The sequence below is a fragment of the Colletotrichum aenigma genome (genome assembly GCF_013390185.1).
Source record: "Colletotrichum aenigma strain Cg56 chromosome Unknown KSG_Cg56_contig10, whole genome shotgun sequence".
In the NCBI taxonomy this organism is placed as follows: domain Eukaryota; kingdom Fungi; phylum Ascomycota; class Sordariomycetes; order Glomerellales; family Glomerellaceae; genus Colletotrichum; species Colletotrichum aenigma.
Window position 1 is genome coordinate 959,994 of NW_023500916.1, and position 24,238 is coordinate 984,231.

Consider the following 24,238-nt stretch of genomic DNA (forward strand, 5'->3'; position numbering starts at 1 on the left):
AATGGACAACACCCCCTTCCACCGCATCGACCGCGCCACCCTCCGCCGACGCATCATCGCTGTGCCCCAAGACGCCGTCTTCCTTCCCGACGGCACAACCATCAAATCCAACCTCGACCCCTTCGACGCCTCCACGGACGCAGAATGCCTCTCCGTCCTGCGCACCGTCCAACTATCCACCTTCGTCGAGGAGCGCGGCGGCCTGCACGAAGGCATGACCGCCGACAGCCTCTCGGCGGGCCAGAAGCAGCTCTTCAGCCTCGGGCGTGCGATCCTGCGCCGGCGCGTCAAGGACGCGCGCTCCAAGCGGCGCAGCGGGGGAATTTTGTTGCTGGACGAGGTCAGCTCGAGCGTCGACCACGCGACGGACCGGCTGATGCAGGAGATTATCAAGGAGGAGTTTGGGCGGTACACGATCGTCATGGTCTCCCATCGGCTGGATATGGTGATGGACTTTTTCGATGCGGTGATTGTGATGGATAAGGGGCGGGTTGTGGAGACGGGCAGCCCGAGGAAGCTTGTCGAGACGAAGGGCAGCCGGTTTGGCGAGCTATGGGCTATTGAGAATCAGGGACGGTCACGAGAGGAATGGATGGTGTAGAGTGCGATAATTTAGACGGCGAATGCCAAAAGTTCCCATTCATATGTTGTATCCTTCTCGTCATTCAGTGAGCCCGTGTCCGTAGATCATCGTCTACTGCGCGGTGTAGCCTCCGTCCACAGGCATGCAAATCCCCGTAATCCATCTCGCGTCGTCACTCGCCAGAAACACAGCCGCGCCAACAATATCCGCCGGCGTACCCACGCCGCGAAAGGGGTGCTGCGCAGCAATCGCCTCTGGACTATGAAGCGTCTTGACCGTGTTCACGCAAATCGCAGTCTTGACATCTACTTCTCGCCAGCTACCTCACTTAAATCATACAAAACAGAAAGCACTTACACCCCGGACAAATCGCATTACAATGGATTCTCGCCTCCGCATAGTCCATCGCAACCTGCCTCGTCAGATTCGACACGGCGCCCTTGGACGCCGAGCACGAAATATTGTGCCGCCCGCCGACGATGCCGAAGATGGACGAGACGTTGACGATCCAGCCGTGGTCGCCGGAGGGAGCAGCGGCTGGGTGAGCATTTGCGCGATGGCGTATTTGCAGCCGAGGAAGACGGAGGTGGCGTTGACGGATATTGTGAGGTCCCAGGTCTCGAGGGGGGTTTCGTGGATGCCGAGGGGCGGGCGGCCTGCTTCGAGGGAGATGCCGGCGTTGTTGACGAGGCTTTTTGGGGTGTTGGTGAGGTGGCTGTGGTTTGGGGGGGGGGGTGGGAGGGGCGGGACTTACACGTCGAGTCTGCCAAACTCCGAGACACATTTTGAGACTAGATTCTGGACTTGCTCGGGTTTCGTCATGTCGGTCTTGATGAAGACGGCCCTGCCGCCGTTATGGCGGATGAGGTCGTCTGTGTTGGCGAGGCTTTCGGATTCGACCTCGGTGCGGGCTGTGGGCTGCAGGTCTGCGCAGACGATATGTACGCCCTCGGCGGCATAGGCTAGAGCTATCCTATCGAGTACGAGATAATATTAGTAAAGGTATTACTTACTTTTCTCTAAATCTACCCTTTTTAAAAGCTTTCTATTCGTAGGAATAAGGGAAATAAAGTCGGATTAATATATAATTCGCTAGTACCCCGTAAAAGTATATACTAACGTTATCTCGTACTTAATAGGATAGCGCGGCTGAGGCTGGAGGAGGAGCCTGTTACTATGCAGACTTTTGAGGTGAGGTGGGCCATGTTGGGTTGTTGGTGGTGTAAGAGTTTATGATTGTCTGGTCTGGAAATCAGACTGCGGTGAATAGGCCTGGTGGATGTAGTTGCTGAAGGTGGACTTCAGTTCTTAAGTTAATGAGCTCCGGGATATAAAATAAGGATGCTCTGAATGTCTTTCAAAAAGCGTATGAAGCTATAATACAGCCGTATCACGATACTTACACGCAACCTGCGATCAAAAGGCAAACTTTCCGGCGGAAGTGTTTGCGAGAATGATGAGCCGCTTGAGCGGAGCACTCCGGTGGATGCCATACCGGCGGATATCTTGCCCGTCGCGTGTATTATACAGACAGACGTCTGATAGCTGCTCTCATAGGGCTCAATTTGAGTTTCGGGAGCACGAGCGGATAGATCCATACTCATGGTACCCATGATTTTGACAGATGGGGGCAATGGTGCCGAGCTGCCAGATTGGGGAAATTTTCCGAGGACTTCCACCCTTGGAAAATTACACGATCATTTTTGCTGGAACACCTGCGTTAAAATTGTCGATATCTGTAAGTCTACCTATGAATTTCCGCGAGGAATGCGCCGAGTTGACCTTTGCAGAGTTGTGCATCGGCCTCGGTATCGTGGCACAGGCAATGACGGAAAGAGTACCTTGGTAGAAACAGCCACATACCTGTCCTCATCGAAGACAGTATACAATCCGGTCTAATAAGCTGTTGTTCAATTGGAAGTCTTCGTAGTCATGTGTCCAGTCACGGTTGTTCTAAAGGCTGCTGAAAAAGAACGCAGTTTGCTCGCAGTAGACGACTCTTGCATGAAACCATGATTGAGGCCTTGGGCTACGGCGACAGACAATTTCTCCGAATCTCCCGCCGCATCCCCGGAGCAAACCCATCGGCGACGGGCTTCTGCCCCGAGCTTCTGTCCCGTCCGAGCCTGCACTGGCCGGCGCCGGAGGTGTGGAGCCTTGGCGGCTTCTGACGGGCGAGCAGCACTCGGAGACGCCGAACACGGAAATGCGCTGGAAAACGGGGCCACAGGCCACTGCACCGGGCCGACGACAGTGCATTGCGCGGCAAATCAATTCGGGCAAGCGTTTAGCTAATTTAAACTCCACGCCGAGCCTACATCTTTGTCTCTGTTTTAGAGTTGTCGTGCGTCATTCCCACGAGCAAGACCGGCAGCGACAGCCGGGACGGATTCTCCCTCGCAGGGATCATGTCCTGGTTTCGGTTGCGACCAAAGAATGCCACCACAGCAGCACTGGTGAAGTGCGCATTTCATGAGCCGAGTGCCGTTGCTGCAACTGTGGCTGCATCGATGCCTACAAGCGTCCTTCGGAACACGCCTTGCCACGGGCTGCCGGCACGGCCTCGCCAGCTACTGTGTCGGATGCGCGGCACGTCTGCTTGAGCTCGGTCTTGGGGCAAGTTGGGTAGTTGGGGGAACTGGGGGGAGTGACGCAGATGGCCACATTTTTAGTTGGCAGTGGTCTGGTCAAACCTTACTCGTCTTACATCATCACCCGTGGGCCGCACGGCTGGCACGGCACCTACATAACGCCTAGAACGGCCAGTTTTCGCCCTCACTGACGACGACGCATCTCTGGGCGAAGCTATCTTTCTACACACCCATTCAACTTGCTCTTGCTGGCGTCTGATGGTGACATACTGAGAGCTGCTGTTCTCTTGAGGTATAACTGCAAACATGTCTTCCCCGGGCCAGACCGGCCTGCCAAAGCTTGGCAACGTCCTCTACCAGACCGTGTTTCAATTCCCCTACAGTGCCTATTCAGTTCCCAGAGTCCCCGACCAAAAGACAGCTTCTGCCTCTTCTTCTTCTGATTCATCGACGATGCCTCACGCACGGACCAAGTCGGAGTATCAGAATGCGCACACGCTGAGCGAGCCGCTTGCCAGCTTCTGCGCGTCGAGCAACACCGTCTCCGGATTTCTTGCTGAGGATCCCACGCTGCAGCCTGGCCATGCTTGGAAGAAGCTGGCCACCCATTACAAGAGCAATTCACATGAGCCAAAGGATATTAGAGATATTGGGCAAGGAGAGGTGAGCGACGATGAGCTGGAAGTCGCGTTCAAGTGTGGGAAATGGGGAACGACGAGGCCAAGCAGGTTATTTCTGAGGGTAAGTAACAATAACAACCATCATCTGAAAATCTTCGTCGCTAACCATGAAAAGTTGTATCACGATGCTCTCTGCACACTCAACGACAATCCCGCTCATGGGGTGGCGAGTCCACCCTTGCTTGGCAGCAGCGGCGTCGTCCCGCTCACCATCCTCTCAGTGTAAGTCCCCCCGAATCAGTGACATCTCACATGAGCTCACAAACCACCAGCATCCCCGACATTGTAAGGCACATGTCAAACCTCATCGTGCGAGCAGAGAAAGAAGTAATCCTCGCGACGAATTTCTGGCAAAACGGCGCCGCGTCAAAGTACATCACCAACGCCATGAAGGAAGCCTCCCGCCGCGCCGGCGAGCGGGGCACCCGGCTAACGATGAAGGTGCTCTACGACCGCGGCAGCCCGAAGCAGCTGTTCGAGCCGCACTACATCGTCCCCGAGAAGGAGTACACGGGCAAGGCCGTCGGTCTGCCGTCGAAGGCGGAGATTCCCAACATCGACTTGGAGGTGATGAACTACCACGACCCCATGCTCGGCACGTTCCACTCCAAGTTCATGGTCGTGGACCGCAAGATTGGCGTGGTGCAGAGCAATAATATCCAGGATAACGATAACCTGGAAATGATGGTCCATGTGGAGGGGCCGATTGTTGATAGTTTGTATGATATGGCGCTGCTTACTTGGCATAAGAAGCTTGATCCGCCTCTGCCGACTAGAGATACGCCAGCTGCGCTCGGTGAGCTGGGTAGCTTTGGACTCAGTCATGACTCCATCTTCACCCCCGAAGGAACGTTGAAGGGGCACAGAGTTGTGCTTAACCCAGCCCAGATACCCCAGCGTGCTGCTGCATACGGCCCCGGCGCCGACCAGATCCTCACACCTAGCGACGCCAACGGTTCCAACGGAACGACCACCACGATTCCCCCGACCCAAGCTCCCCAAAACGGGCACTCAGTCTCCCAAACCGCCCCAGCTTCAGAAGTAATAGCAAACGCTTCGCTACCCGAACACACCCACGAAGACCCGCACTACGACGCCGATATCGCCGGCGAGATCGCCCGCGTGCAAGCCGCAGTCTCCGCAAAACCCAACGCGTCGCAAATACAGGCTATCAGCCGGCATCTCAACCACACCATAAACAAGGACTTCAAGGGCACCGCCCCCGAGTGCGACCCGGCCGACGAGATGACGCCGTACATCCCGCACCCCACGCACGAGCCGTTCCCGATCGCGCTCGTCAACAGGCCGCCGTACGGGCCGCCGAACCACAAGTCGGTGGGCAACCCGCAGAACGCGGCGTGGCTGTCGGCGCTGCGCAATGCGGAGAAGAATGTGTTTATCCAGACGCCGACGTTGAATGCGGAGCCGCTGGTGCCGGCTATGATTGAGGCGTGCGAGCGGGGGGTGGATGTGTTTGCGTATGTCTGTCTTGGGTACAATGATGCTGTAAGTTTTGAAGACGAGTGCTGGACTCGATGATGATTGCTAATACAACTCAGGGCGAGTTGTTGCCGATGCAGGGAGGTCATAACGAGATGGTCGCCGCCCACATGTACGAGAAGCTCTCACCTCAAGGGCGACAACACCTCCACTATTTTTGGTACATCGGCAAAGACCAGACGCAACCTATCATCGCAGAGAAGAAGAAGCGTTCATGCCACGTAAAGCTCATGATCGTGGACGAGTCGATCGCCATTGTCGGCTCCGGTAACCAGGATACGCAAAGCTGGTTCCACAGCCAAGAGGTCAACATCATGCTGGAGAGCCGCGACGTGTGCAAGGTCTGGATCGACGGTCTGAGGCGGAACCAAAACACGCATCGATATGGAGCACTGAACAGGGAAGATGGCGTTTGGAGAGATGAGAACGGGAAAGAGGCGGATGGCGCGACGGGAGTTGATCCTGGGCGGTTCAGCTGGGCGAAGGGCTTGATTGGGGCGATCAAGAGATTGGAAGGTACCGGTGGATTTTAGAGGCGCTGCTGGATGGTGAAATAATGAGGTTAAGATATCCGAGGAATACCCCAAGTAATGAAATTGAATAAAACTTTGCATGTTCATGTCTTGTCTTATGTCATTATAGATCATGGACTACTCCTCCTGCACCAGCAACTGAACAAGCCTGTCTTGCTGAACAAGTTTGCCAGATGGCAATGAGAGATGGAATACTCAACACGGCAGCAGTTCTACTACCGTCTTGCTCAAATTTTCTCGGAGTGGATGGCGTGGTTTGCGTATCCCATGAACTTCACGCACAACTGCGCACTCTCCAGCAGCCGCTTCTTCGCGCCACCCCTCGCATCACGGCCGGGAAATGCACTATGCGCATCCTCGAAATCCAGCGCAGAGATCGCCTTCCAGATTCCATGCACATCATCAGGTGAGAGCGGAATCTGCATGCAACCCCAATCAGTTACTCATCCCCAAATGGAATCCCATAAACATCACTCACCATGTTCGGGTAAGACCACATAAACGCAAAGCTCGCCGTCCCCTTCGGCCGATCAACATGATACACCCCACTGGGCACCACCATCACCGAGTCCGCCACAAACAGCTTCTTCTCGCTCTTCCACAACAACACCGAGCTGCCGGGAAAATGCCCGCCCACCTTGACGACCAGGAACTCCCCGCCGACGAACTCCATCGTCTTGGCCTCCCACAGCTCGTGCGCCTTGCCGCGGCGCGTCAGCCACTCGCCGTCCTCGGCCGACACGTACACCTTGCACCCGAAGGCCTCGGCCCAGTGCAGCGCGGTCGAGAAGTAGTGCGGGTGCGAGATGACGATGGCATCGAGGCCGCCGAGCGCCTTGACGCGCCGCACCGTGTCGGCGTCGATGTACGTGATGCAGTCCCAGAGGACGTTGCCGCCGGGCGAGCGGAGGAGGAAGGCGCGCTGGCCGATGGCGAGCTGCGGCTCGGTGCGGATCGCGATGACGGCGGAGTTGAATTTGTCCTTTGTGAAGGTGTTTGTGTACTTTTTGGAGTCTTGGAGCTCGCGGAGGGTGGTGAACCATTGGCTTTTGGGCATTGTTAGCGAACGAGAACTGAGTCGTGGCAGAGAGTCTCACCCGTCTTCGGCGACGTATTGGCGCGGGTCGTCGCAGATCTTGCATGACTTGACGGCGTGGCTGTCGAATTGGACGCCGCAGGTGCCGCATATCATGAGATCCATTTTGATTGTTTGGTTGTATGAATTGCTGGTAAAGTTTCTGCAGGGAACAGCTTCGAGCTTTCGCCAAGGGCCAGGCGGGATTCTTGTATCGCGACCCCTCGTGCGGAGTCGTGTCTTGAGTCACTGGTGGAAGCTTCACTGCCTTTCGTGATTTCGTAAGCTTCAGTAGTATTAGTCAGCTTCGCAATTGCGTTATTCTAGGTAACTACAAACCGGGCTTCAAACATTTGGCGTTTGACTCTCTTTGGAAGGAGTAATGTTTTTGATTGTTTTGTTGAATAAGATATTCACAACTGACTTGGTTATATGAGAGATAGTGAAAGGGTTGGGTTTCAACGGGCGAATGTCGTCACAAATGCTGCGTTCCCCCACTTACGGCGCCCACTTCTGAGACTCCCACTTTCGCTGCCCACTCTTGGAGATGAGCGCCTCTCGAACCGTGATCCAACAATTTCCGAGACGAAATAGACAGAGAGAATATTCGGGTTGTGAACTTTTCCTTTTGTCTCCATTTTCAACCTGGCTCTGTCCTACTTGTCAAGTCCTTTGCGACAAGCAAATATACATATTTCTTAGGCTTTGAGTCGACATATGGGACCTGGAATTTATTCATTTGTCGAGGTTGTTCATTGAAATGAACAGCACCGTTCAACATAGTGAAATATCTGCACGGGATCTCTTACGAAAGCCTTTGCGTAGTTGGTTATAGGAAAGTTTGGGAACATCGGTTGAGTAATCTCGAAGCCGAGTTAGAAGTGAGTTGACAATTTGACAAAACCCAGAGTTTACTAGGTATTTTTGAACGAACACTGATGTCGGCAAGAAACCTTGCAAGACCAAAACATATTGATACAACTCAATAAGTCTGTTGCGACCTTGAATTACGCGGACGATAGATCGGTCCGCTCCGCTCCGCCATGCCAAGACGCCATGGCGATCCAAGAACACGATGCCGAAGATCCCTCTTGGCCTTGGCGTTAATATAAGGTTGCTTGGCCCATGGATCGGATGGGTCTTTCAGGAGTCCGACCGCACCAGAATGCCATCTTTCGGGAATAAACCTCACGAGAGGGGCTCGGAGACTGCACCGTGATCGGTAGTGAAGCCGGCCCTTGTACCCTGATGGAGACGCTTGCGTACGTATTCTACATGCCATCTCACCTGTAAGCAGTCATCGTCTCCCTCTTGGTTGAAGTCAAACATGAATATTTGTGGTTTGAGAAGCTGCCCAGGCAGTGATTTCACCTTCTTTGCACGCTGCAGGATGATCTGACGGCATCCAAGCTTGTTGATGATTTGCGGATTTACAAAATCCAACATAACGGGCGGATCGCGGCTGACACTCCGGTCTCCCACCCCGGCATTGAAACGATCCTACCTGTTCGTACGACGTCCGCCAATACCAAGACCCTAGTTTGGTTTAGCTACGCTTGGCTTCTGGTCCAGACATTGACCGTAAATTTAAGGGTGATTCTCCTGTGCGGTGAAATACCATGCCCACGAATAGGGGCGTGGGCAGACTTCCATCGCAGAGTCTCGTGGGCATCAGCCCTGTCAGGCTTGACCGAGTTACCGACCCGATCGAGCCTCAAGAGGGTCGTCCACGGAATGGCTCCGTGAGTCCGCCGGGGATATATAGCACCCAAGAGGTGTTAAGAGACTTGGGCTCATTTGGATCCCACCTGGCGCCGTGGCAATGAGGCTCTGCCGAGAACGACAGTCAAAACTTCTTGACGACTCCGACGAGTCCGTATCGTCCTCGTTGCTCTTCAACTCACGTTATCACGATCGTGAAAACTTGCATCGAGCTGCCGGCAATTGTCCTGTCACTTAAGACAATGCGGAGAAAGGATCAGAGTTTAGCGTGAATGTCGACAGCATTCTAAGCGGGCATGAACCAGCGATTTGGGTAGGCCAGTGGGTCTCGCCATCGTTTCTTTAACGGGGCAAGCGGCATGCAGGCCTGGAAATGATGCCAACGCGATGCCAACGCCTCGCTGCCGACTTAACCATCTTGGCCGGTACTTCAGATGGGTGGATTTGGGGAGAACACGCCCCGCGGGCAACATCTCGCCGTATTGCTTCACGATACATATAAACCAGTGTCAATCCTCTCCAGTTGAAGTCTTTTTTGAGCTTCATCCTCAACCAGCGCCACTCTTTTTTCGAATCATTCTTTCGACATTTTCAATTCTTCTCAAGAACTGGGTTCTACCAAACACTTGCAAATCTTCCATCATTCATCCAACCAAGTTACCTTGATCCTTTTAAAATGAAGTTCACCAACGTCCTCAACCTCGCCCTCCTGGGTTTTGCCTCCGCCGCCCCTACTCCCACCGTAGACGAGGAGTCCACCGCCGCCATCGTCAAGCGCGCCTCCATCACCGAGTCCTGCAACATCGGCTACGCCAGCACCAACGGCGGAACCACCGGCGGCAAGGGCGGCTCCACCACCACCGTGTCGACCTTGGCCCAGTTCACAAAGGCCGCCGAGTCGAGCGGCAAGCTCAACATCGTCGTCAAGGGCTCCATTTCCGGCAACGCCAAGGTCCGCGTCGCCTCCGACAAGACCATCATCGGCCAGAAGGGCTCCAAGATCACCGGCGCCGGCCTCTACATCAAGGGCGTCTCCAACGTTATCGTTCGCAACCTGGCTATTGCCAAGGTCAAGGAGGCCTACGGCGATGCCATCGGCATCGAGTCCTCCACCAACGTCTGGGTCGACCACGTCGATGTCTCGTCGGATATGAGCAACGGCAAGGACTACTACGACGGCCTCCTCGACATCACCAAGGGCTCCGACTGGATCACCATCTCCAACTCCTACATCCACGACCACTACAAGACCTCCCTGATCGGCCACGTCGACACCAACACCAGCGATAAGGGCAAGCTGCACGTCACCTACGCCAACAACTACTGGAACAACGTCAACTCGCGCAACCCGTCCGTCCGCTTCGGCACCGTTCACATCTACAACAACTTCTACAACAAGGTCGGCAGCACCGGTGTCAACACCCGCATGGGCGCCCAGGTCCGTGTTGAGTCGTCCGTTTTCGAGAACTCTAGCAAGAAGGTCATCCTGTCTGCAGACTCGAAGGAGACTGGATACGCTACCGTTTCCGACATGTCCTACGGTGGTGGTGAGAACACTGCTCCCAAGGGCGACCTCGGCTCCAGCAAGATTCCCTACAGCTTCACTCTGTACGGCAAGGCCAACGTCAAGAGCAAGGTTGTTGGCACTGCTGGCCAGACGCTCAGCTTCTAAGCGGCTTTCGTAAACAGAGGACGGGGATGTGATTGCGCCAATCGCGAGGGGAGTGGGGGTTTCTTTCATCTGAGTAGGATATTCTGTGGACATACTTCATTTTGTATTTAATTCTTACACATATGGCATATACAATTGTATATGTACGCGCATATTCGACGACAAGTCCTCAAGTGACACGGTTTCATTTCAATGCAGATCTGACACATGCTTTTGAAAGTGTTAACAGATACATGTTCAACAGTAACCTCCAAATGAATCCCTGGTATTCAAGTTGTGTTACCTTGAGTACGTCAAGATAATTGATCCAGTTGCGGAAAACCCAGGTCAAACAAGGAGATCCAGATGAGAGGTAGACGATGAGAAAAAAGCCGAAAGCTGATCATTTTGATATCTACGACAATGTTTCTTATTCAGCAACCTGCTAGCCTGACGGGCCTTTTTCGTTAATCATCACACAATCGAACCCCTTAAGGTACCTTAGGCTTTTACCCCACCAGCCATTCCTTTAGCCCGTCTTTCGTCTTCCATCCGAGGGTCTTTCTGTCCTTGTCTCTATCAGATCTGCCTTTGTTTTGTGCCACACATTACTATCCTTTCTCAGGCCGGTCATCACCAGCCACGTTGGTTGCCCCAGGCATTCGCATGGCTGCGTCTGCTCACATTGGTTTGTTCCGCAGATGTTGGCTACCAGGTATGTCATCCGTGCCTCCCAAGGGCCATTCGACATCGCTCTGTGTCTTCCCATTCCTATTTCCATTTCAACTGTCCACGTTCATGTCCTGTAACACTGGCGTTGGCGAGTGTCTCTCCAGGGAATGAATCGAGAGTAGCCCTGTTCCAGCCAATTTAGATATTACCTCCGTATATCCGCTGATAGACAGCCGAATTTCACTTGCGCCGCACCCGAAGCCAGTGCGATCACCCCATGAATGCGATCTCTTCAGTTGATTCTTATTACATTTGACTTAGTCGACCCTTAGTGGATGGTTTTCACGTCGTGTTACGAGGTACTTCGCGCTAGTACCATGAAGTGCGTAATGAGAGGTATCGTCGGCAAAAGACACCTCAAACTCTAAAACCTGTTGACTCTTGTCTCTGAAACAAGACTCGATCCTCAGTGGGATTCCAGCTGTGTACCTGTTCAAAAACCACTATGCCAGCAACCTGGGCGGTGAACTGCGGCAAGTCAGGACACAAGGCCACCGCTTATCCTGGCCAACGGAGAGAAGATGGTCGTTGGAGGTCTTTTGGGAAATCACAACAAGCTCCCCGTGTTTCTCAGAGGATTGCTGCCTCTTATAACGACAATGTGCTTTCTTGAGGTTGCTATATACCACAAACAGTCTTCTAGCCTGTTGTTTGCTAGACTACACGAGCGGTCGACACACCGGCATGGCAGACCCAGATGCCATTCTGCGCTCAACATTGCTTCGTGATCGGCACCGCTCACAGCAGATGCTTCCAATTCTGACATGATGACAAGTACACATGCACTGAATAGGAATGGACACTGGTTGTGTTGCCCGGCATCCAAGGGTGCCCCGGATTTGGTTCGTTTCCCTGTTTTCAAGTCACAGTTGTCGGCCTCTAGCTCACTACTGATGCCACCATCAATCGTCAACCCTGTCAACCAGAATAATTCACCCTGAACCGTGGTAAATCTCGTAACGAACGAGGAAGCATTCAATAACCACCAGGTACAATGCTTGGTGCTCCAAGAAAAGAAAAAAAGCAAGGAAGCGGAAGTGGACGTCGCCAAGCCTCCTCAGACGCATTGGATATCGCCCAAACCCATTGTTGACGATGCACGAGGGTAACTCAAAACCAGTCATGCATAGCTTCATCCCTAGCCTGCCAGGCGACCATCTTCTTAGATACCTGGGCCACGAGCAAGGTTTTGCAATAAGAGAAATATAGGCATAGATCTTGTCCAACATGTCACGGGAACCCCAGGATGGACCTCTCCAAACCTCACCCCCAGCGCGTCAAAGCCGATGCTCCCACTCCGCTCCCAGGCGTCTGAGAGCCAACACTTCACCGGACGTCAGCCACCTCTGTAGATTCGCCACAAAGGCCTCGCCGAGCTCAGCGCTCACGACGCAGTCCTGCCAGGTGATATTGATGATCAGGTCCCCCCCTTGGACCGCCGTCATTGATATGCCGAACGCAGCAGAGACCACGTTGGCACACATCACGCACTCGCTCTGCGTGATGGACCAGGACGCCTCCGGTCCCGTGTCAGAGCCAGACGGGTATGAACGCGGGTCGGGAGCGGACGGCATGTCGGGCCTGCTGTCGACCACGCCGAGGTTGGTGATGACCCACGAAGCAGGCCTCGGCCGCCGGGTCGATTCGATCAGGTAAGCCCGCCAGTCGTCCACGGCCAGCGCGAACCCGATCATATCGTCGGTGGTGCCCTGGTCCAGCTTGGCCGCGATGTCCCGACGCACCCTCCCCGCCGCGGACCACACGAGGTCCGTTATCCCCGCGGACCCGAAACCGGCAGACGAGGAGGACGTCCCCCGGGACCGTACCTTGGCGACCAGGTCCTCGTCGAAGACGTGGTTCAGGATGGTCACGTAGTTGGACATGGCCTGCTCCGGCTTGAACCACGGGCGCTCGGCCTGGTGGGACGGCAGGAAGCGCCGCAGGTCCATGGCGGTCATGGACGTGAAGGCCGATGATTCGGCCGGTCCTAGGAGAGGCGCCAGTGAGACCAGGGCGAGCGCGTGCAAGAGGCCCGTGAGCGTGACATGGTGCTGGCGACAGGCCTGCACAAGTTGTGAGAGCAGCGTCAGGGGGACGGCGATGGTGCGGAACTGCGACTTGAACGGCGCCGTCGCTATCGGGGCCCAGTGCGCGTCTGCTGGGTTCCTCGCGTGAGCAACGGTGGCTTCGTCCCCCGCCGTCGGGTCGACCGTGACCGGGAACCGGACGATGTCTTCCGGGGGCGGGCTGAGCGTGGCCGTCGAGTCTCCCGGCAGCATCAACACTTGATCTTTGAGCGCCGCGTCCTGGTCTTCCGTCAGCCGGGCATCGTCCTGCAGGCTCTGAAGCAGCTCCTTATGGAATGTCTTTGCGCTACCGCCGTCCAGGATGGTATGGTTGAAGACGAGGAGCACCTCGATGGAGTTGGCGTTCGCCCGACGGAGCACCACGAGTCTCCATCCCGGCGTCGTTTCGTGGTTCGAGAACTCGGTGTCCAGTTGCTCGTACGCGGCACGCACAAAGGCCTCGCGGAGATGGTCATCGGCCTCTCCCTCCACCAGCCGCCAGTAAATGTGCTCGTCAAGCTTCACGTTGTCCAGTCGGACCCAGTAAGGCCTGGCAGTGCTTCCGCCCGCGATGCCGACGTGTAGTTGCGGGTGCTTGAGCACGACGCGAGCGACTGCTCGTTCGAACGTCTCGACGAGGTCTCGGTGAGACTCGCGGGTGGAAAGCCGACTTGGGAACCTGTATCTGCAGGCCAGAATGTTGCCTCGCATGTAGCCCAATGTCTGGAGAGCTATTTGGTAAGACTCGCTGCAAACAGTCGTCAGTCTCTAGACGTCCTCCTTCGCCTGCCGCCGCCGCCCCATCACAACGGTGCGTGACGTCCTACGAGGCTCCAAACTCACACGCATCCAAGTCGTCGGATCTTGTGTTGGCCGGCGTGAGAGGTATACAGACGCTCGTCCGCCCAAAGCCTCCTTGCCCTCGGTCGTTGACCCAATGGCAGGGAACCCGCTACAAGTCGAGATACGAATGATTTCATGTCTTTCAGCAAAACCGACGGGAGGGTGTGAGAAAAAGACAGCTAGTCTGTGTATGCAGATGCTACGCGTCAAATTATAAACGATTGTGTCCTTGCTGCGGTATATGGTCAGCCTGCTTTGCCCAGTTATGGCCCACTCCTAGATCCTACGCAGCTATTGCCTACCAAAAGCATTCTTCAAAATAATCCGACATTCATTCTTGTTTCTGTTGTTGAATGGCGATAGTGTATGGTTGGCTTCGAATAACATTTACAGTACTTTCCTGTTAGTCAGTTGTGATCCTTATTCAGGCCGAGCAATCACCGTCCGAGGTTCCAGATTGACATGGCAACATAGTAAGCACATCTCAAGGGGGGTCTCGTATGTTACACTGCGTCGGCCGAGCCCATCTCATCCAACATCGGCATCGGTCGATCGAAACGACCAAATCCGTGACGGCCGAATGGCTGGATTTTTATCCCTGCCAACGTGCTTTGGCTTATTATCTTTCTCGAGCCCCTGATAGGTGGTTGTACGGAACAAAGGAACATGCTTGTTTCGGCTGAATGCTACACACAAACGCCCAACATGCCCGTCTTTCGCAGTCAGACACCTGGTATGTCTCCCATGAGTTGCGCATTACAAATCAACATCTGCGCCTTCATCACGTCGGCCAGGCTTGTAGTCATCACATTTGTCGGGCAAAGGCCCCCACCCGTTGAAGTGCAACGCCCATGTCGAGGGGCGCAACGGTTACGAAGGCCAACCTTTCAACATATCATTCCGTAGACTTGGACCAAAAAGAAATACGTTTGATCTGGAAAATTTCTTGACCCGTTCACTTCGACGACAGACAATGGCACCCGCTCAGTCTCCCAAGCAGGACAGGCCTCCCGACAAAGCCGAAATGGCGGTGGTGGAGGACAAGCACGAAAAGATGAACGACGCGGAGGAAGAACAAACCGCCGCAGACAAGTCGACGACACGAGACGACGAAGACGAGTCCAGGTACCTCACGGGGGCGCAGCTGTGGCTCGTCCTCGCCTCCCTGTGCCTCTCTGTCTTCCTCGTCGCGCTGGACCAGACCATCATCGCCCCGGCCCTGGGGGCCATCACGTCCGAGTTTGCCTCCATCAAGGACATTGGCTGGTACGGATCCTCGTACCTCATGACCCAGACGGTGCTGCAGCCGCTATACGGCAGCATCTACCACCTCTTCGACATCAAGATGACGTTTCTAGGTGAGCCAATCGGACGGCTCAGATGCGCGCTCTGCTGACCTTCTTCCCTCTCCCGCCTCCAGGCGCCGTGGCCCTCTTTGAACTGGGGAGCCTGATCACGGCGGTGGCGCCGACGTCGGCGGCTTTCATCGTCGGGCGCGCCGTCGCGGGCCTGGGCACCGCCGGCATCTTCTCCGGCTCCCTGGTCATCCTGGCCTTCACGATGCCGCTCAGGCACCGGCCGGCGATGTTTGGCGTCTTCGGGGGCCTGTGGGGGATATCCTCCGTCGTCGGCCCCTTGCTGGGAGGCGCGTTCACTGACAAGGTGACGTGGCGCTGGTGCTTCTACATCAACCTGCCGATTGGTGGGGTGGCCATGGCGGTGATATTCTTCTTCCTGCGCATCACGCTGCCTGCTGCGGACGGGGATGAGGACGCGCCAAAGGGCGGGTCGTTTGTCGGCAGAATCCTCCAGCTCGACCTCGCCGGCACGGCAGCCTTCTTCCCGGCCATCGTCATGCTGCTCCTCGCCCTCCAGTGGGGGGGTGCCGACTACGCGTGGGACGACTCGAGGATCATCGGCCTCTTCGTCGGGGCCGGGGCGACGGCGGCAATTTTCGTTGGCATCGAGGTCCGGCAGCAGGACAAGGGAATCCTGCCTCCGCGGTTTTTCAAGAACCGCGACGTGCTCTCGGCCATGCTGTTTGCGCTGTTTGTCGGGGCATTCTTCTTCCCCCTTGTCTACTACCTGGGTGAGTAAAGTTCCGGCATAGCATGGCGATATACATATATATCCAAGGGCAACTTGACTAATAACTCTTCGTTGCGTCGCCAGCGTTATACTTCCAGGTCGTCCAGGGAGATTCGGCGGTACAGGCGGGTCTCAAGCTCCTCCCGTACCTCATATCGGTGGTCATCGCGTCGATCGCCAGCGGGGCGCTGATCACGGCGTTCGGGTCCTACAACCCAGTGATCCTGGTGTCGACGGCGGTGCTCACGGCGGGCATGGCCCTGATCGCGACGTTCTGGGTCAACACGCCGCTCAGCAAGTGGTTCGGGTACCAGGTGGTGGCGGGCCTGGGGACGGGGGTTTGCTTCCAGGCGGGCATCATCGTGGTGCAGAACGTGCTGCCGCAGCAGCTGATCCCGCAGGCGACGGCGTGCGTGCAGTTCTTCCAGTCGCTCGGCGGCGCCGTCTTCGTCGCGGTGGCGCAGACGGCGTTCCAGAATGGCATCATCGACAACATCGCCCGCGAGACGCCAGGGGTCGACGCCCGCGTTCTCATCGACAGCGGCGCCTCGCAGATCCGCCAGGTGCTCGCAGACATGGGCCGCGAGGACGCGGTAGGGGCCGTCCTGCGTGCTTACGCGCTGGGCCTGCGCAACACGTTCTGCATCAGCGCGGCGGCGGCGGCGTGCGCCTTTCTCGTGTCTTGGGGGTTCAGGTGGAAGAGGATAGGAGGGGCCGGTGAGAAGAGATAGAGATAGTCCATGGATGGATGCATGGGGGAGGTGGGGGGTTGCGGCCCTCGCTACTGAACGAGACATGCGTGCGCATTGGTCAGATCTTATGGCACAGGGTCTCACGCCACCATCGCGTTGACGAATGCTACACTATGCTAGGCGAGGAAGGGAGAGTCCGGGGGTGGAGTTGGATGTCTTGCGGCTGTAAGCACAATGTAACATTGGTCTTGTGCATGGCTAAACAACGCGGCAACTCGGCAACTCGGGTACGTTGGTGGTATTCAGAGGGGTTGATGTGCAAGAAAACAGAAAGTCATAGGCAGCAACAGACCATAGGATAGCCTTTGGGTGGGGTCATCCTGCAGGATGCGTTCAAAAAGACGTGGGCGGTGCGATGATAAGATGATTAGAGTAAGATGATTATAGCAGAGCAACAGTTGAAAGTCGATGGGGGGATTTGTCTTTGAAACCTGTTGGTGGTAATTGGCCTAGTTGATATGGATAGAGGTGGGCTAGCTGTGGTATGGAATGCAAGGTATCATGTTCCACTATGTAGAAACAACCACAACCAAATCATGCCGAGTATTAGGTACAATACTAGTAGTGCATTTCCCGCCTTACCCCAGAGAGACTGCTCGCAAAGGTACCTCGGTCCGCTTTCCGAGAAATACGGGATGCGAATGCAACCTTGCTTGGTATGTTGTCACCAGAACAGAATCTCACCCGCGTTTCGGGTCCAATCGGAGGACTCACCGCAATCCACCTACACTTCCTACTGGCTGCAGAATGGGGCGGATTGAATGCAGGTTTACGGCATCTGCATGTAATCAACTACATGGCATAGATGCACAAATGGTAAGTATAATACGTAGCGCGTAGATGGGTTACCTGCGCCGAGACATGTTTCTACTCTGCCCGAGCCTTACGCTGTATCTCTTGCCACAACCGTCTTTCTCTCCTTGCGGGCCGTTCCAGAACTGACAGGGCCAAAGGAGATCGATCAATAGTATCCTCTGTACGGGAGCCTGCCGCGTCGACACACTACGAGCCCGAGGAATCACTTTGTAGCAGTGCAGCCCCAAAGTCGCGTTGCCTCAACCGCCGGCTTGTAGCTTTTGATCGGCCATCCAAACGTACCTAGCTGACTGACATTCCCCGGCTAGTCTGCCTCTTTGCGATTTATAAGCAAGCATATTGCAGGCTGAGCCGCACCCCCACCCCTTCCCCCGCCTTCATGTAACCGCAGAGTTGGCTAAGTCCGAAGCAGGTATATCGTACGTGTTTGTCAAACATGGTGATTTGAGGTGTCACTTCTGTGCCTCCTGCATACTTTAAATATCAGCTGCCTGAAAAGGAGACGATAGGTACCCAGACCCTCCGACTGGCCTTCCTCACCCGTCCATCCCTAGGCTGCAGCCGAACCTACACTCCTGCTGACGCAAATCTCCCTTTCAAACAAGAAGTCAGTTCGCGCTGAGGGGGTGTGTCAAACGTGGTGAACTCACCAAGAATGTGCCGAAAACTTCATGGTAGCATTCAGAGGCCAGGGCTTTGCGGTGACATGTCCGCAAAGGATCGTGACCCAGATGGCGAATATGGGGAGAGAGACAGACATCAACAAAAGCCATCAATAGTGACCAATCAGGTTTGCGAACTACTACCCTACTCTTCAACAACTCGCGGTCTGAATTATTTGATAAGTAGCCAAAGCAAGGAAGAAGATCATCATGCGGCTGTGAGGCTACAAATATCCAGCCTGGGCCGCTTACATAGTTGGGAGGGGATGTCCAAGGTCCGTTCTCATCTCCAGTGCTCTTTTGCCGCGTGGAACACTACCACGCATTCATTCATTTCCTGCCTTGTTGTGAAACATGAGCTCTACCCGAAAACGTGTCATCTCGTCGTGCATACCATGCTATACTCGAAAGCAAAAGGTGAGCCCGTCAGCATATGCAGGGAGCAGCCCGTAGAGGCACCCGAGTCTCCCATCTCCATCCTCGCGGATTCCGTTCTGTGCTGAAACAAGACGATTTGTTTTCGCCGTGAACAGTGCAACCGCGAGTACCCTTGTAACCATTGCACACGCCGGCAACGCATCGACGGCTGCATCTACAACCCCATCGTCTCGAGCAACAGTGCAACGTCCAGCCCCCCGCCTCTCCATATCGCCGAGACGCGTAGGGATAGAGACGGAGCGGAGAAGGCTCATCACCCTCATCCTCCTCCTCCTCCTGCCGTAACTCATCCGCTGCGGGACGAGTGGTGCGAGTCGTTTGGTTACTTCCATGACAGTAACAGCAACACTCTCGCCCTCATACAAAAGGCGAACAACATCCTTCCGCAGGAACAAGAAGGCAAAAGGCAGCATGCTGACTTTTGCTCCAGCTGGGGGTAAACTGCTACGATAACTCTCATGCTAGCAGCTCGCCCCCCCTTGGCCCTGAAGCCGCCAGCGAGCTTCTTGTAGTGATCGAGCGCATGCCCGATAGACAGGTCATGGACTTTCTGGCTTACTTCTTCGCCACTGAAATCTGCTGGTCAGTATGAAGTCTCATATCACAAGTGCCACCGATCCCTTCCCTCCTTGCTCCCCGTGGACTTTGCGTGTGCTCCTAACACGGTAGTTAACGTCTCGCGGCCGGCAGGATGGATCAGCTGGTCCACGGCCCATGGTTTCTGGAAAAGTACCAGAGATGGAACGCCGCCGAGTGGGCCAAGCGTGCCCCGGACGTCGAGTTCGCCGTCCTGGTGCTGCGGATATGCTCCTACGCACTGCAGTTCTTGCCGTCCCCAGCCTACCCCCTCGACCGCATTCGTGGAGAGCTACTCTCCGACCTGCGCGAGGCCTTCAACGACGCGGCCGACAAGACCGAAGCCATCAGCGCCGCCGCCGACAGCCGGGGTTCGCCCGTCAGAGCGCAGCATCTCGCCTTCCTGGGGCTTAAGTACCAGGCCGAAGGCAACATGAGAGCCTACGCCGAGGCCCTGGGCCGCGCCATCCGCGTCGCCCAGAACGTCGGCATGCACTGCAACACCCGCGTCGTCGCCGCCGCCGACGAGGTCGACCGGGAGATGGCCCGGAGGGTCTTTTGCAACCTCTACATTGCCGACAGTCTGCTCTCCCGCCAGCTGGACAGCGCTCCGTTCCTTCCGGGACGCCTCGCCCACGGTGCCCAGCCGCAGTTGCAGCAGGACGTCGATCCATTCACCGAGCGGCTCCTGCAGGCACGCCTGGCTGACTTCTGGCGCAGCGTGAGTCCCCCGAGCGGCGTCGAGTACGACGCCATGACGGCCGGAGAGCGCTACGACCAATTCTGCCGCGAATTCCTTCCGCAGCTGACGCCGAGCTTCGCCCTCGTGAGGCCCGATGAGTCTCGGGACAAGCAGTTCCCTCGGCTGCCCCTCCAGCGGCAACTCCTCCACACGGCCGTGTATGACTCGCTGTGCTGGAACTTCCGGCCGCTGCTCCTGCGCCGGCCCGCGCCCCTGCCGGAGTACAAGGCCGTTCTCCTGGGCTTCCAGAAGAAGAGCTTAGCCGTCGCCGCTCTGCATGCCCTCGACAGCGTCGGGCAGCTCCACGCGCTGCTCGGGGGCCGCCACACGCGGCTGGCCTGCATTGTCATCTCGACCTTTGAAGCGACCGTCCTGCTCCTGTCTCTGCTCGCGGACCCTTCGTTCCCCGGCGAGCGCCAGCGTCAAGAGACCTCTTACTCTCCTCCCACGCCGCCGCCGCCGCACGAGGAGGCCGCCGATCCGCTGCAGGCGGGAATCCCCGGGCTCTCGCGCTCCGCGTGTCTGCAAGCCGTTCGGGGCGGCCTGGACCGGCTGAAGATGCTGGCCGAGGTCAGCAGTATGGCGGACCTTGGCGCGAGCACCCTGGGCCAGCTGCTGGGCAGGCTGTCCGAGGGCGAAAGCTTCTCCGCGGCCGCCTCCAGGAGCGCGGCGACGACCCCTGGGACCCGGGAGGAGGACGTGGACGGGGAGTTCGGCAAGGAGACCGGGGAGTCGACGGTTGTGGGAAGCCTGTCGGCGTCGTGGTTGCACGGAGGGCCCGACCTTCCGGGCCATCACCGCCTGGCGGTCGGTTTCGTGGCTGGCGGCGGGACAGGGACGCCGCCGGCCTCGGCCGATGTGTCTCAGTGGCTTTCGTTTGACGCGGCAAACATTGCCAGTTACACACAGAGCGGGGACTTTTGGGGCGACCACTCGTTTTAGCGAACATCACCCGTAATTACGTATCATGTATCTTTAGATTCAATGTTTAGACTGGCGGTGTTGGACGGCTAAATCAAATTCATGACCCGCATGCGGCGTTTCTCGACTCACGATCTCTACTGAGGCCGATCAGCTATTATTGAGGTAGCCAACAGGTGTATTGCGTAGAGAAGCAACATAGTGTCAGGGAAGACGTTGAGCAAACCCACGCAGCCTTTCCTTTTCTTCCTACAAAGAGACAAGAGGAAAATGGAAAAAAAAGAGAAAAAAAAAGAACCAGGGAATTTCAGAAGTCTTTTATTTGTTTATTCTCTGCAACTACGGGATCATTGCTAGGGAAGCGTATCACAGGCCGGTGAGGCTTGGTACGGTCTAAGCCCACTCCAGCGGCAACTTGGAGCCCCGAAATCATTCAATACGATTTCAACGTCATCAGCTGGACCGGTTTACCAGGGGACGTCAGTGCCATCGTAGACGTTGGGGCCCTTCGCATCCTCCCAGCCCTTGACAAACACCTTAGGCATCTTGCCGTTGGTCTGCTCGTTAGGCTTGTAGATGATGTCCAGCGAAGCCTTGGCCCCCTGCTCGGGGGTCAGGTCTGCCATGTCGCCTCCGCCGAGGTCGGTCTTCAACCACTAAACAAGCGAAAAGGAGTTCATCAGCCAGCGCTCATTGACACGACACGAGGAATAAGAAAAGAGGGGTGGACGTACGCCGGGGCAGAGAGCCATGAAGGAGAAGCCCTCCTTGGCATGGTCGAGGGCGTACTGGACCGTGAGGGCGTTCATGGCGGCCTTGGAGATCTTGTAGGACGGGGCGGGCATGAAGTGGACGTATGGCATGATGGCCAGAGAACCGAAGGTGGTCGAGCTGTGTATGAGCAAGCGAGGTCTGGGTCAGAAAGTGGAACAGAAGGATGCGCTGGGGTCTCTGGTTTGATAACGTACATGTTGGCTACTTTCTTGAGCTTGCCCTGCTGTAGCAGAGGAAGAAAGGCCTTTGTGACCCTGTGGACGCCAAAGACATTGATGTCGAGGCTCTCCTGAAGGTTTTCCCTTTTTGACAGGCGTGTTAGTCAAGCAGCCAAGTGGGTGGGCGGATGAGGGATCAGAGGAAGCATGAAATGAATTTCAACTTACATGGACTTGGTACCGTCGGTCGCGTATTGGCAGACGCCTGCATTGTTGATCAGGACGTCGAGACCCTTACCGCCAAGCTTTTCCTCGACCTCGGCCGCGGCCTTCTTGACGGAGGCATCGTCGGTGACGTCGAGCTTGACCACGACGACGCGGCCGGAGGAGCCCTTGGCGACCTCGTTCAAGTCAGGGGAGTCTCCGCGGGCTGAGGCGATGATGGTGCCCACCTCGGAGGCCGGGCGGGAGGCCAGCTCGCGGGCAAGTGCCAGGCCAAAGCCTCGGGAGGCGCCGGTGATGAGGAACGATGCCATTTTGTGGGGGCTGTGGTAGCGCCGGTGGTGGTCACTGGCTGACAGTGAAGTGGAATGTGTGTGATGGAGAGGATAGATCGATCTGGAGACGAGTGGGTGAGTGAGATTGCGAGTGAGTAAGTTCTGAGTGAGCTAGTAAGCTATTGCTTTAACCCGTCTTATCCGGCGGCCTTTTCAATACTCGACTCTGCTGCAGCCTGCGAACCGTCAACAAAATTTGCTTGGTAATCCATTCCTGTGCCGCTTTTCATCTCGTCTAAGTGCAAACTTGTTGGTTGTTTGTTGGTTCCGAGTCTTGCAAACATCCCCCTTGCGGGTGCATCAGCCGACGCCCGACATATGTCGCCCGATGCGAGGTGATTCATATTATTGGCTTACCTGCGTAGGCGAGACTCAATACTTAGACGCAGTATGTCGGCCGATGTAGCCTAATCTGACAGGTGTCTCATCCGTCAAGGCTGACTGCGCTTCGGGCGACTGAGCCGAGTCGCAACACCATTTCGCGCCCGCGCTCCAGCCTTTGAGCCTGCTGAGTCCATTATGGGTGGCCAAGGAGTGACCAGGGTGCGAGGAAGACATTGTTACTCATCTCAAGAAGAACAAAGAACCAGATATGCGGTTTCCAGGTCGATTGAATGTGTCGAAAAGGACAAAAACAATACCAACTGACTTGTGAGCCCTCCCAGCAACCCAACATCAGCAGCAACAATGATGCAGGAAAAGGACGCAGAAGCAACGGACTGGACCCTGACAAACGGCCATGGCTACATTTTGAACCGTGACCGAAGCCATTCGGCCGCCGCCCGTCTGAATCTCCAATTCTACCTCTGGCGGTCTGCTCTCAACTTCAACATCCATCCCTCCATCAAGTCGTCGCTCCCCAGCACCGCCGCCATCGCCGACGTGGCTTCGGGGAGCGCCATCTGGCTCATTGACGTCGCCCGGGAGCTGCCGGAGGCGCGGCTGGACGGCTTCGACTACGACCTCCGCCAGTCTCCCCACGCGCAATGGCTGCCGCCCAACGTCCGTGTGCGGCACCTGAACATACTCCACGACATCCCGGACGACCTGGTCGGCAGGTACGACTACGTTCACACGCGGCTGTTGCTGCTCGTCGTCGAGTCGCAGGACCCCCGGCCCGTCATCAGGAACCTCGGTAAGCTGCTGAAGCCCGGCGGCCGCCTGCAGTGGGACGAGCTCGACACGGTCAACGTCTCCGTCAAGAAGGTCGACCCGGCCATGCCAACACTGGGCCTCGACCAGCTGCGAGACTGGACCCGGGCTGGCGGACGGCACGACTGGACCGTCCGGCTGGCCGACTTCGTCGCCGAAGAGGGCTTTGTTGACGCGAAGACGGACTTTGTCGGGGACGGGCCCGACCTGGCTCGCGCCTTCAACGACCAGCACCTGCTCACCGCCGAGGAGTTCGCCGAGGGGCTCGCGAAGCTGGGCAATGCCGAGTCGGCGGCCAAGTACTTCCGCATTGTCGAGGATGCCCACGCCGAGGCCGTGAGTGGCGCCGCCCTCTGTGTCCCGAGGGTCGTGTGTACGGCAAGGAAGCCGTTGTGAGACGAGACTCGAAACTCATGTCTAGGAAAAGAGCCGTCTTTTGGAGAACTAGCCGGTAGATATATTACAAGGAACATCTTGCATGCCATCTTTGCCAGGCATTTCTAGGCGTGACTCCTGTGAAAACATGAAGCTACTCAAGTACTGCAGCAAAGAAAGACTTCTGTCATTGTAACATATACTTGACACTAGCTGGTCTATCAAGTACTGAGATGACGAGTATTTAAATT

General features: G+C 56.1%; 6 protein-coding genes across 6 annotated transcripts; 4 read left to right on the forward strand and 2 right to left on the reverse strand.

Annotated features, from left to right (window-relative positions):
• Position 1: 1 nt before the first annotated feature.
• On the forward strand, positions 2-601 carry CGCA056_v014122 (ABC transporter FUM19; the record flags this gene model as incomplete). The annotated part of the gene is made up of 1 exon (XM_037329364.1): positions 2-601. The coding sequence occupies one exon, from the start codon at positions 2-4 to the stop codon at positions 599-601; it is 600 nt and encodes a 199-aa protein (XP_037171927.1).
• Positions 602-694: 93 nt separating this feature from the next.
• Positions 695-1,788, reverse strand: linX (2,5-dichloro-2,5-cyclohexadiene-1,4-diol dehydrogenase LinX; the record flags this gene model as incomplete). Its single annotated transcript, XM_037329365.1, has 4 exons — positions 695-888; positions 1,078-1,274; positions 1,338-1,551; positions 1,716-1,788. The coding sequence occupies 4 exons, from the start codon at positions 1,786-1,788 to the stop codon at positions 695-697; spliced, it is 678 nt and encodes a 225-aa protein (XP_037171926.1).
• A 1,692-nt stretch (positions 1,789-3,480) lies between these two features.
• CGCA056_v014124 (uncharacterized protein) lies at positions 3,481-5,887 on the forward strand (the record flags this gene model as incomplete). The annotated part of the gene is made up of 4 exons (XM_037329366.1): positions 3,481-3,915; positions 3,970-4,076; positions 4,127-5,360; positions 5,414-5,887. 4 exons carry the CDS (start codon positions 3,481-3,483, stop codon positions 5,885-5,887), a joined length of 2,250 nt encoding a protein of 749 aa, XP_037171928.1.
• Positions 5,888-6,114: 227 nt separating this feature from the next.
• Positions 6,115-7,088, reverse strand: ymaE (Uncharacterized protein; the record flags this gene model as incomplete). The annotated part of the gene is made up of 3 exons (XM_037329367.1): positions 6,115-6,306; positions 6,366-6,933; positions 6,985-7,088. The coding sequence occupies 3 exons, from the start codon at positions 7,086-7,088 to the stop codon at positions 6,115-6,117; spliced, it is 864 nt and encodes a 287-aa protein (XP_037172365.1).
• A 2,272-nt stretch (positions 7,089-9,360) lies between these two features.
• On the forward strand, positions 9,361-10,356 carry plyB-1 (Pectate lyase plyB; the record flags this gene model as incomplete). Its single annotated transcript, XM_037329368.1, has 1 exon — positions 9,361-10,356. The coding sequence occupies one exon, from the start codon at positions 9,361-9,363 to the stop codon at positions 10,354-10,356; it is 996 nt and encodes a 331-aa protein (XP_037171812.1).
• Positions 10,357-14,949: 4,593 nt separating this feature from the next.
• Positions 14,950-16,795, forward strand: roqT-1 (Efflux pump roqT; the record flags this gene model as incomplete). Its single annotated transcript, XM_037329369.1, has 3 exons — positions 14,950-15,334; positions 15,397-16,065; positions 16,149-16,795. 3 exons carry the CDS (start codon positions 14,950-14,952, stop codon positions 16,793-16,795), a joined length of 1,701 nt encoding a protein of 566 aa, XP_037171811.1.
• Positions 16,796-24,238: the final 7,443 nt, after the last annotated feature.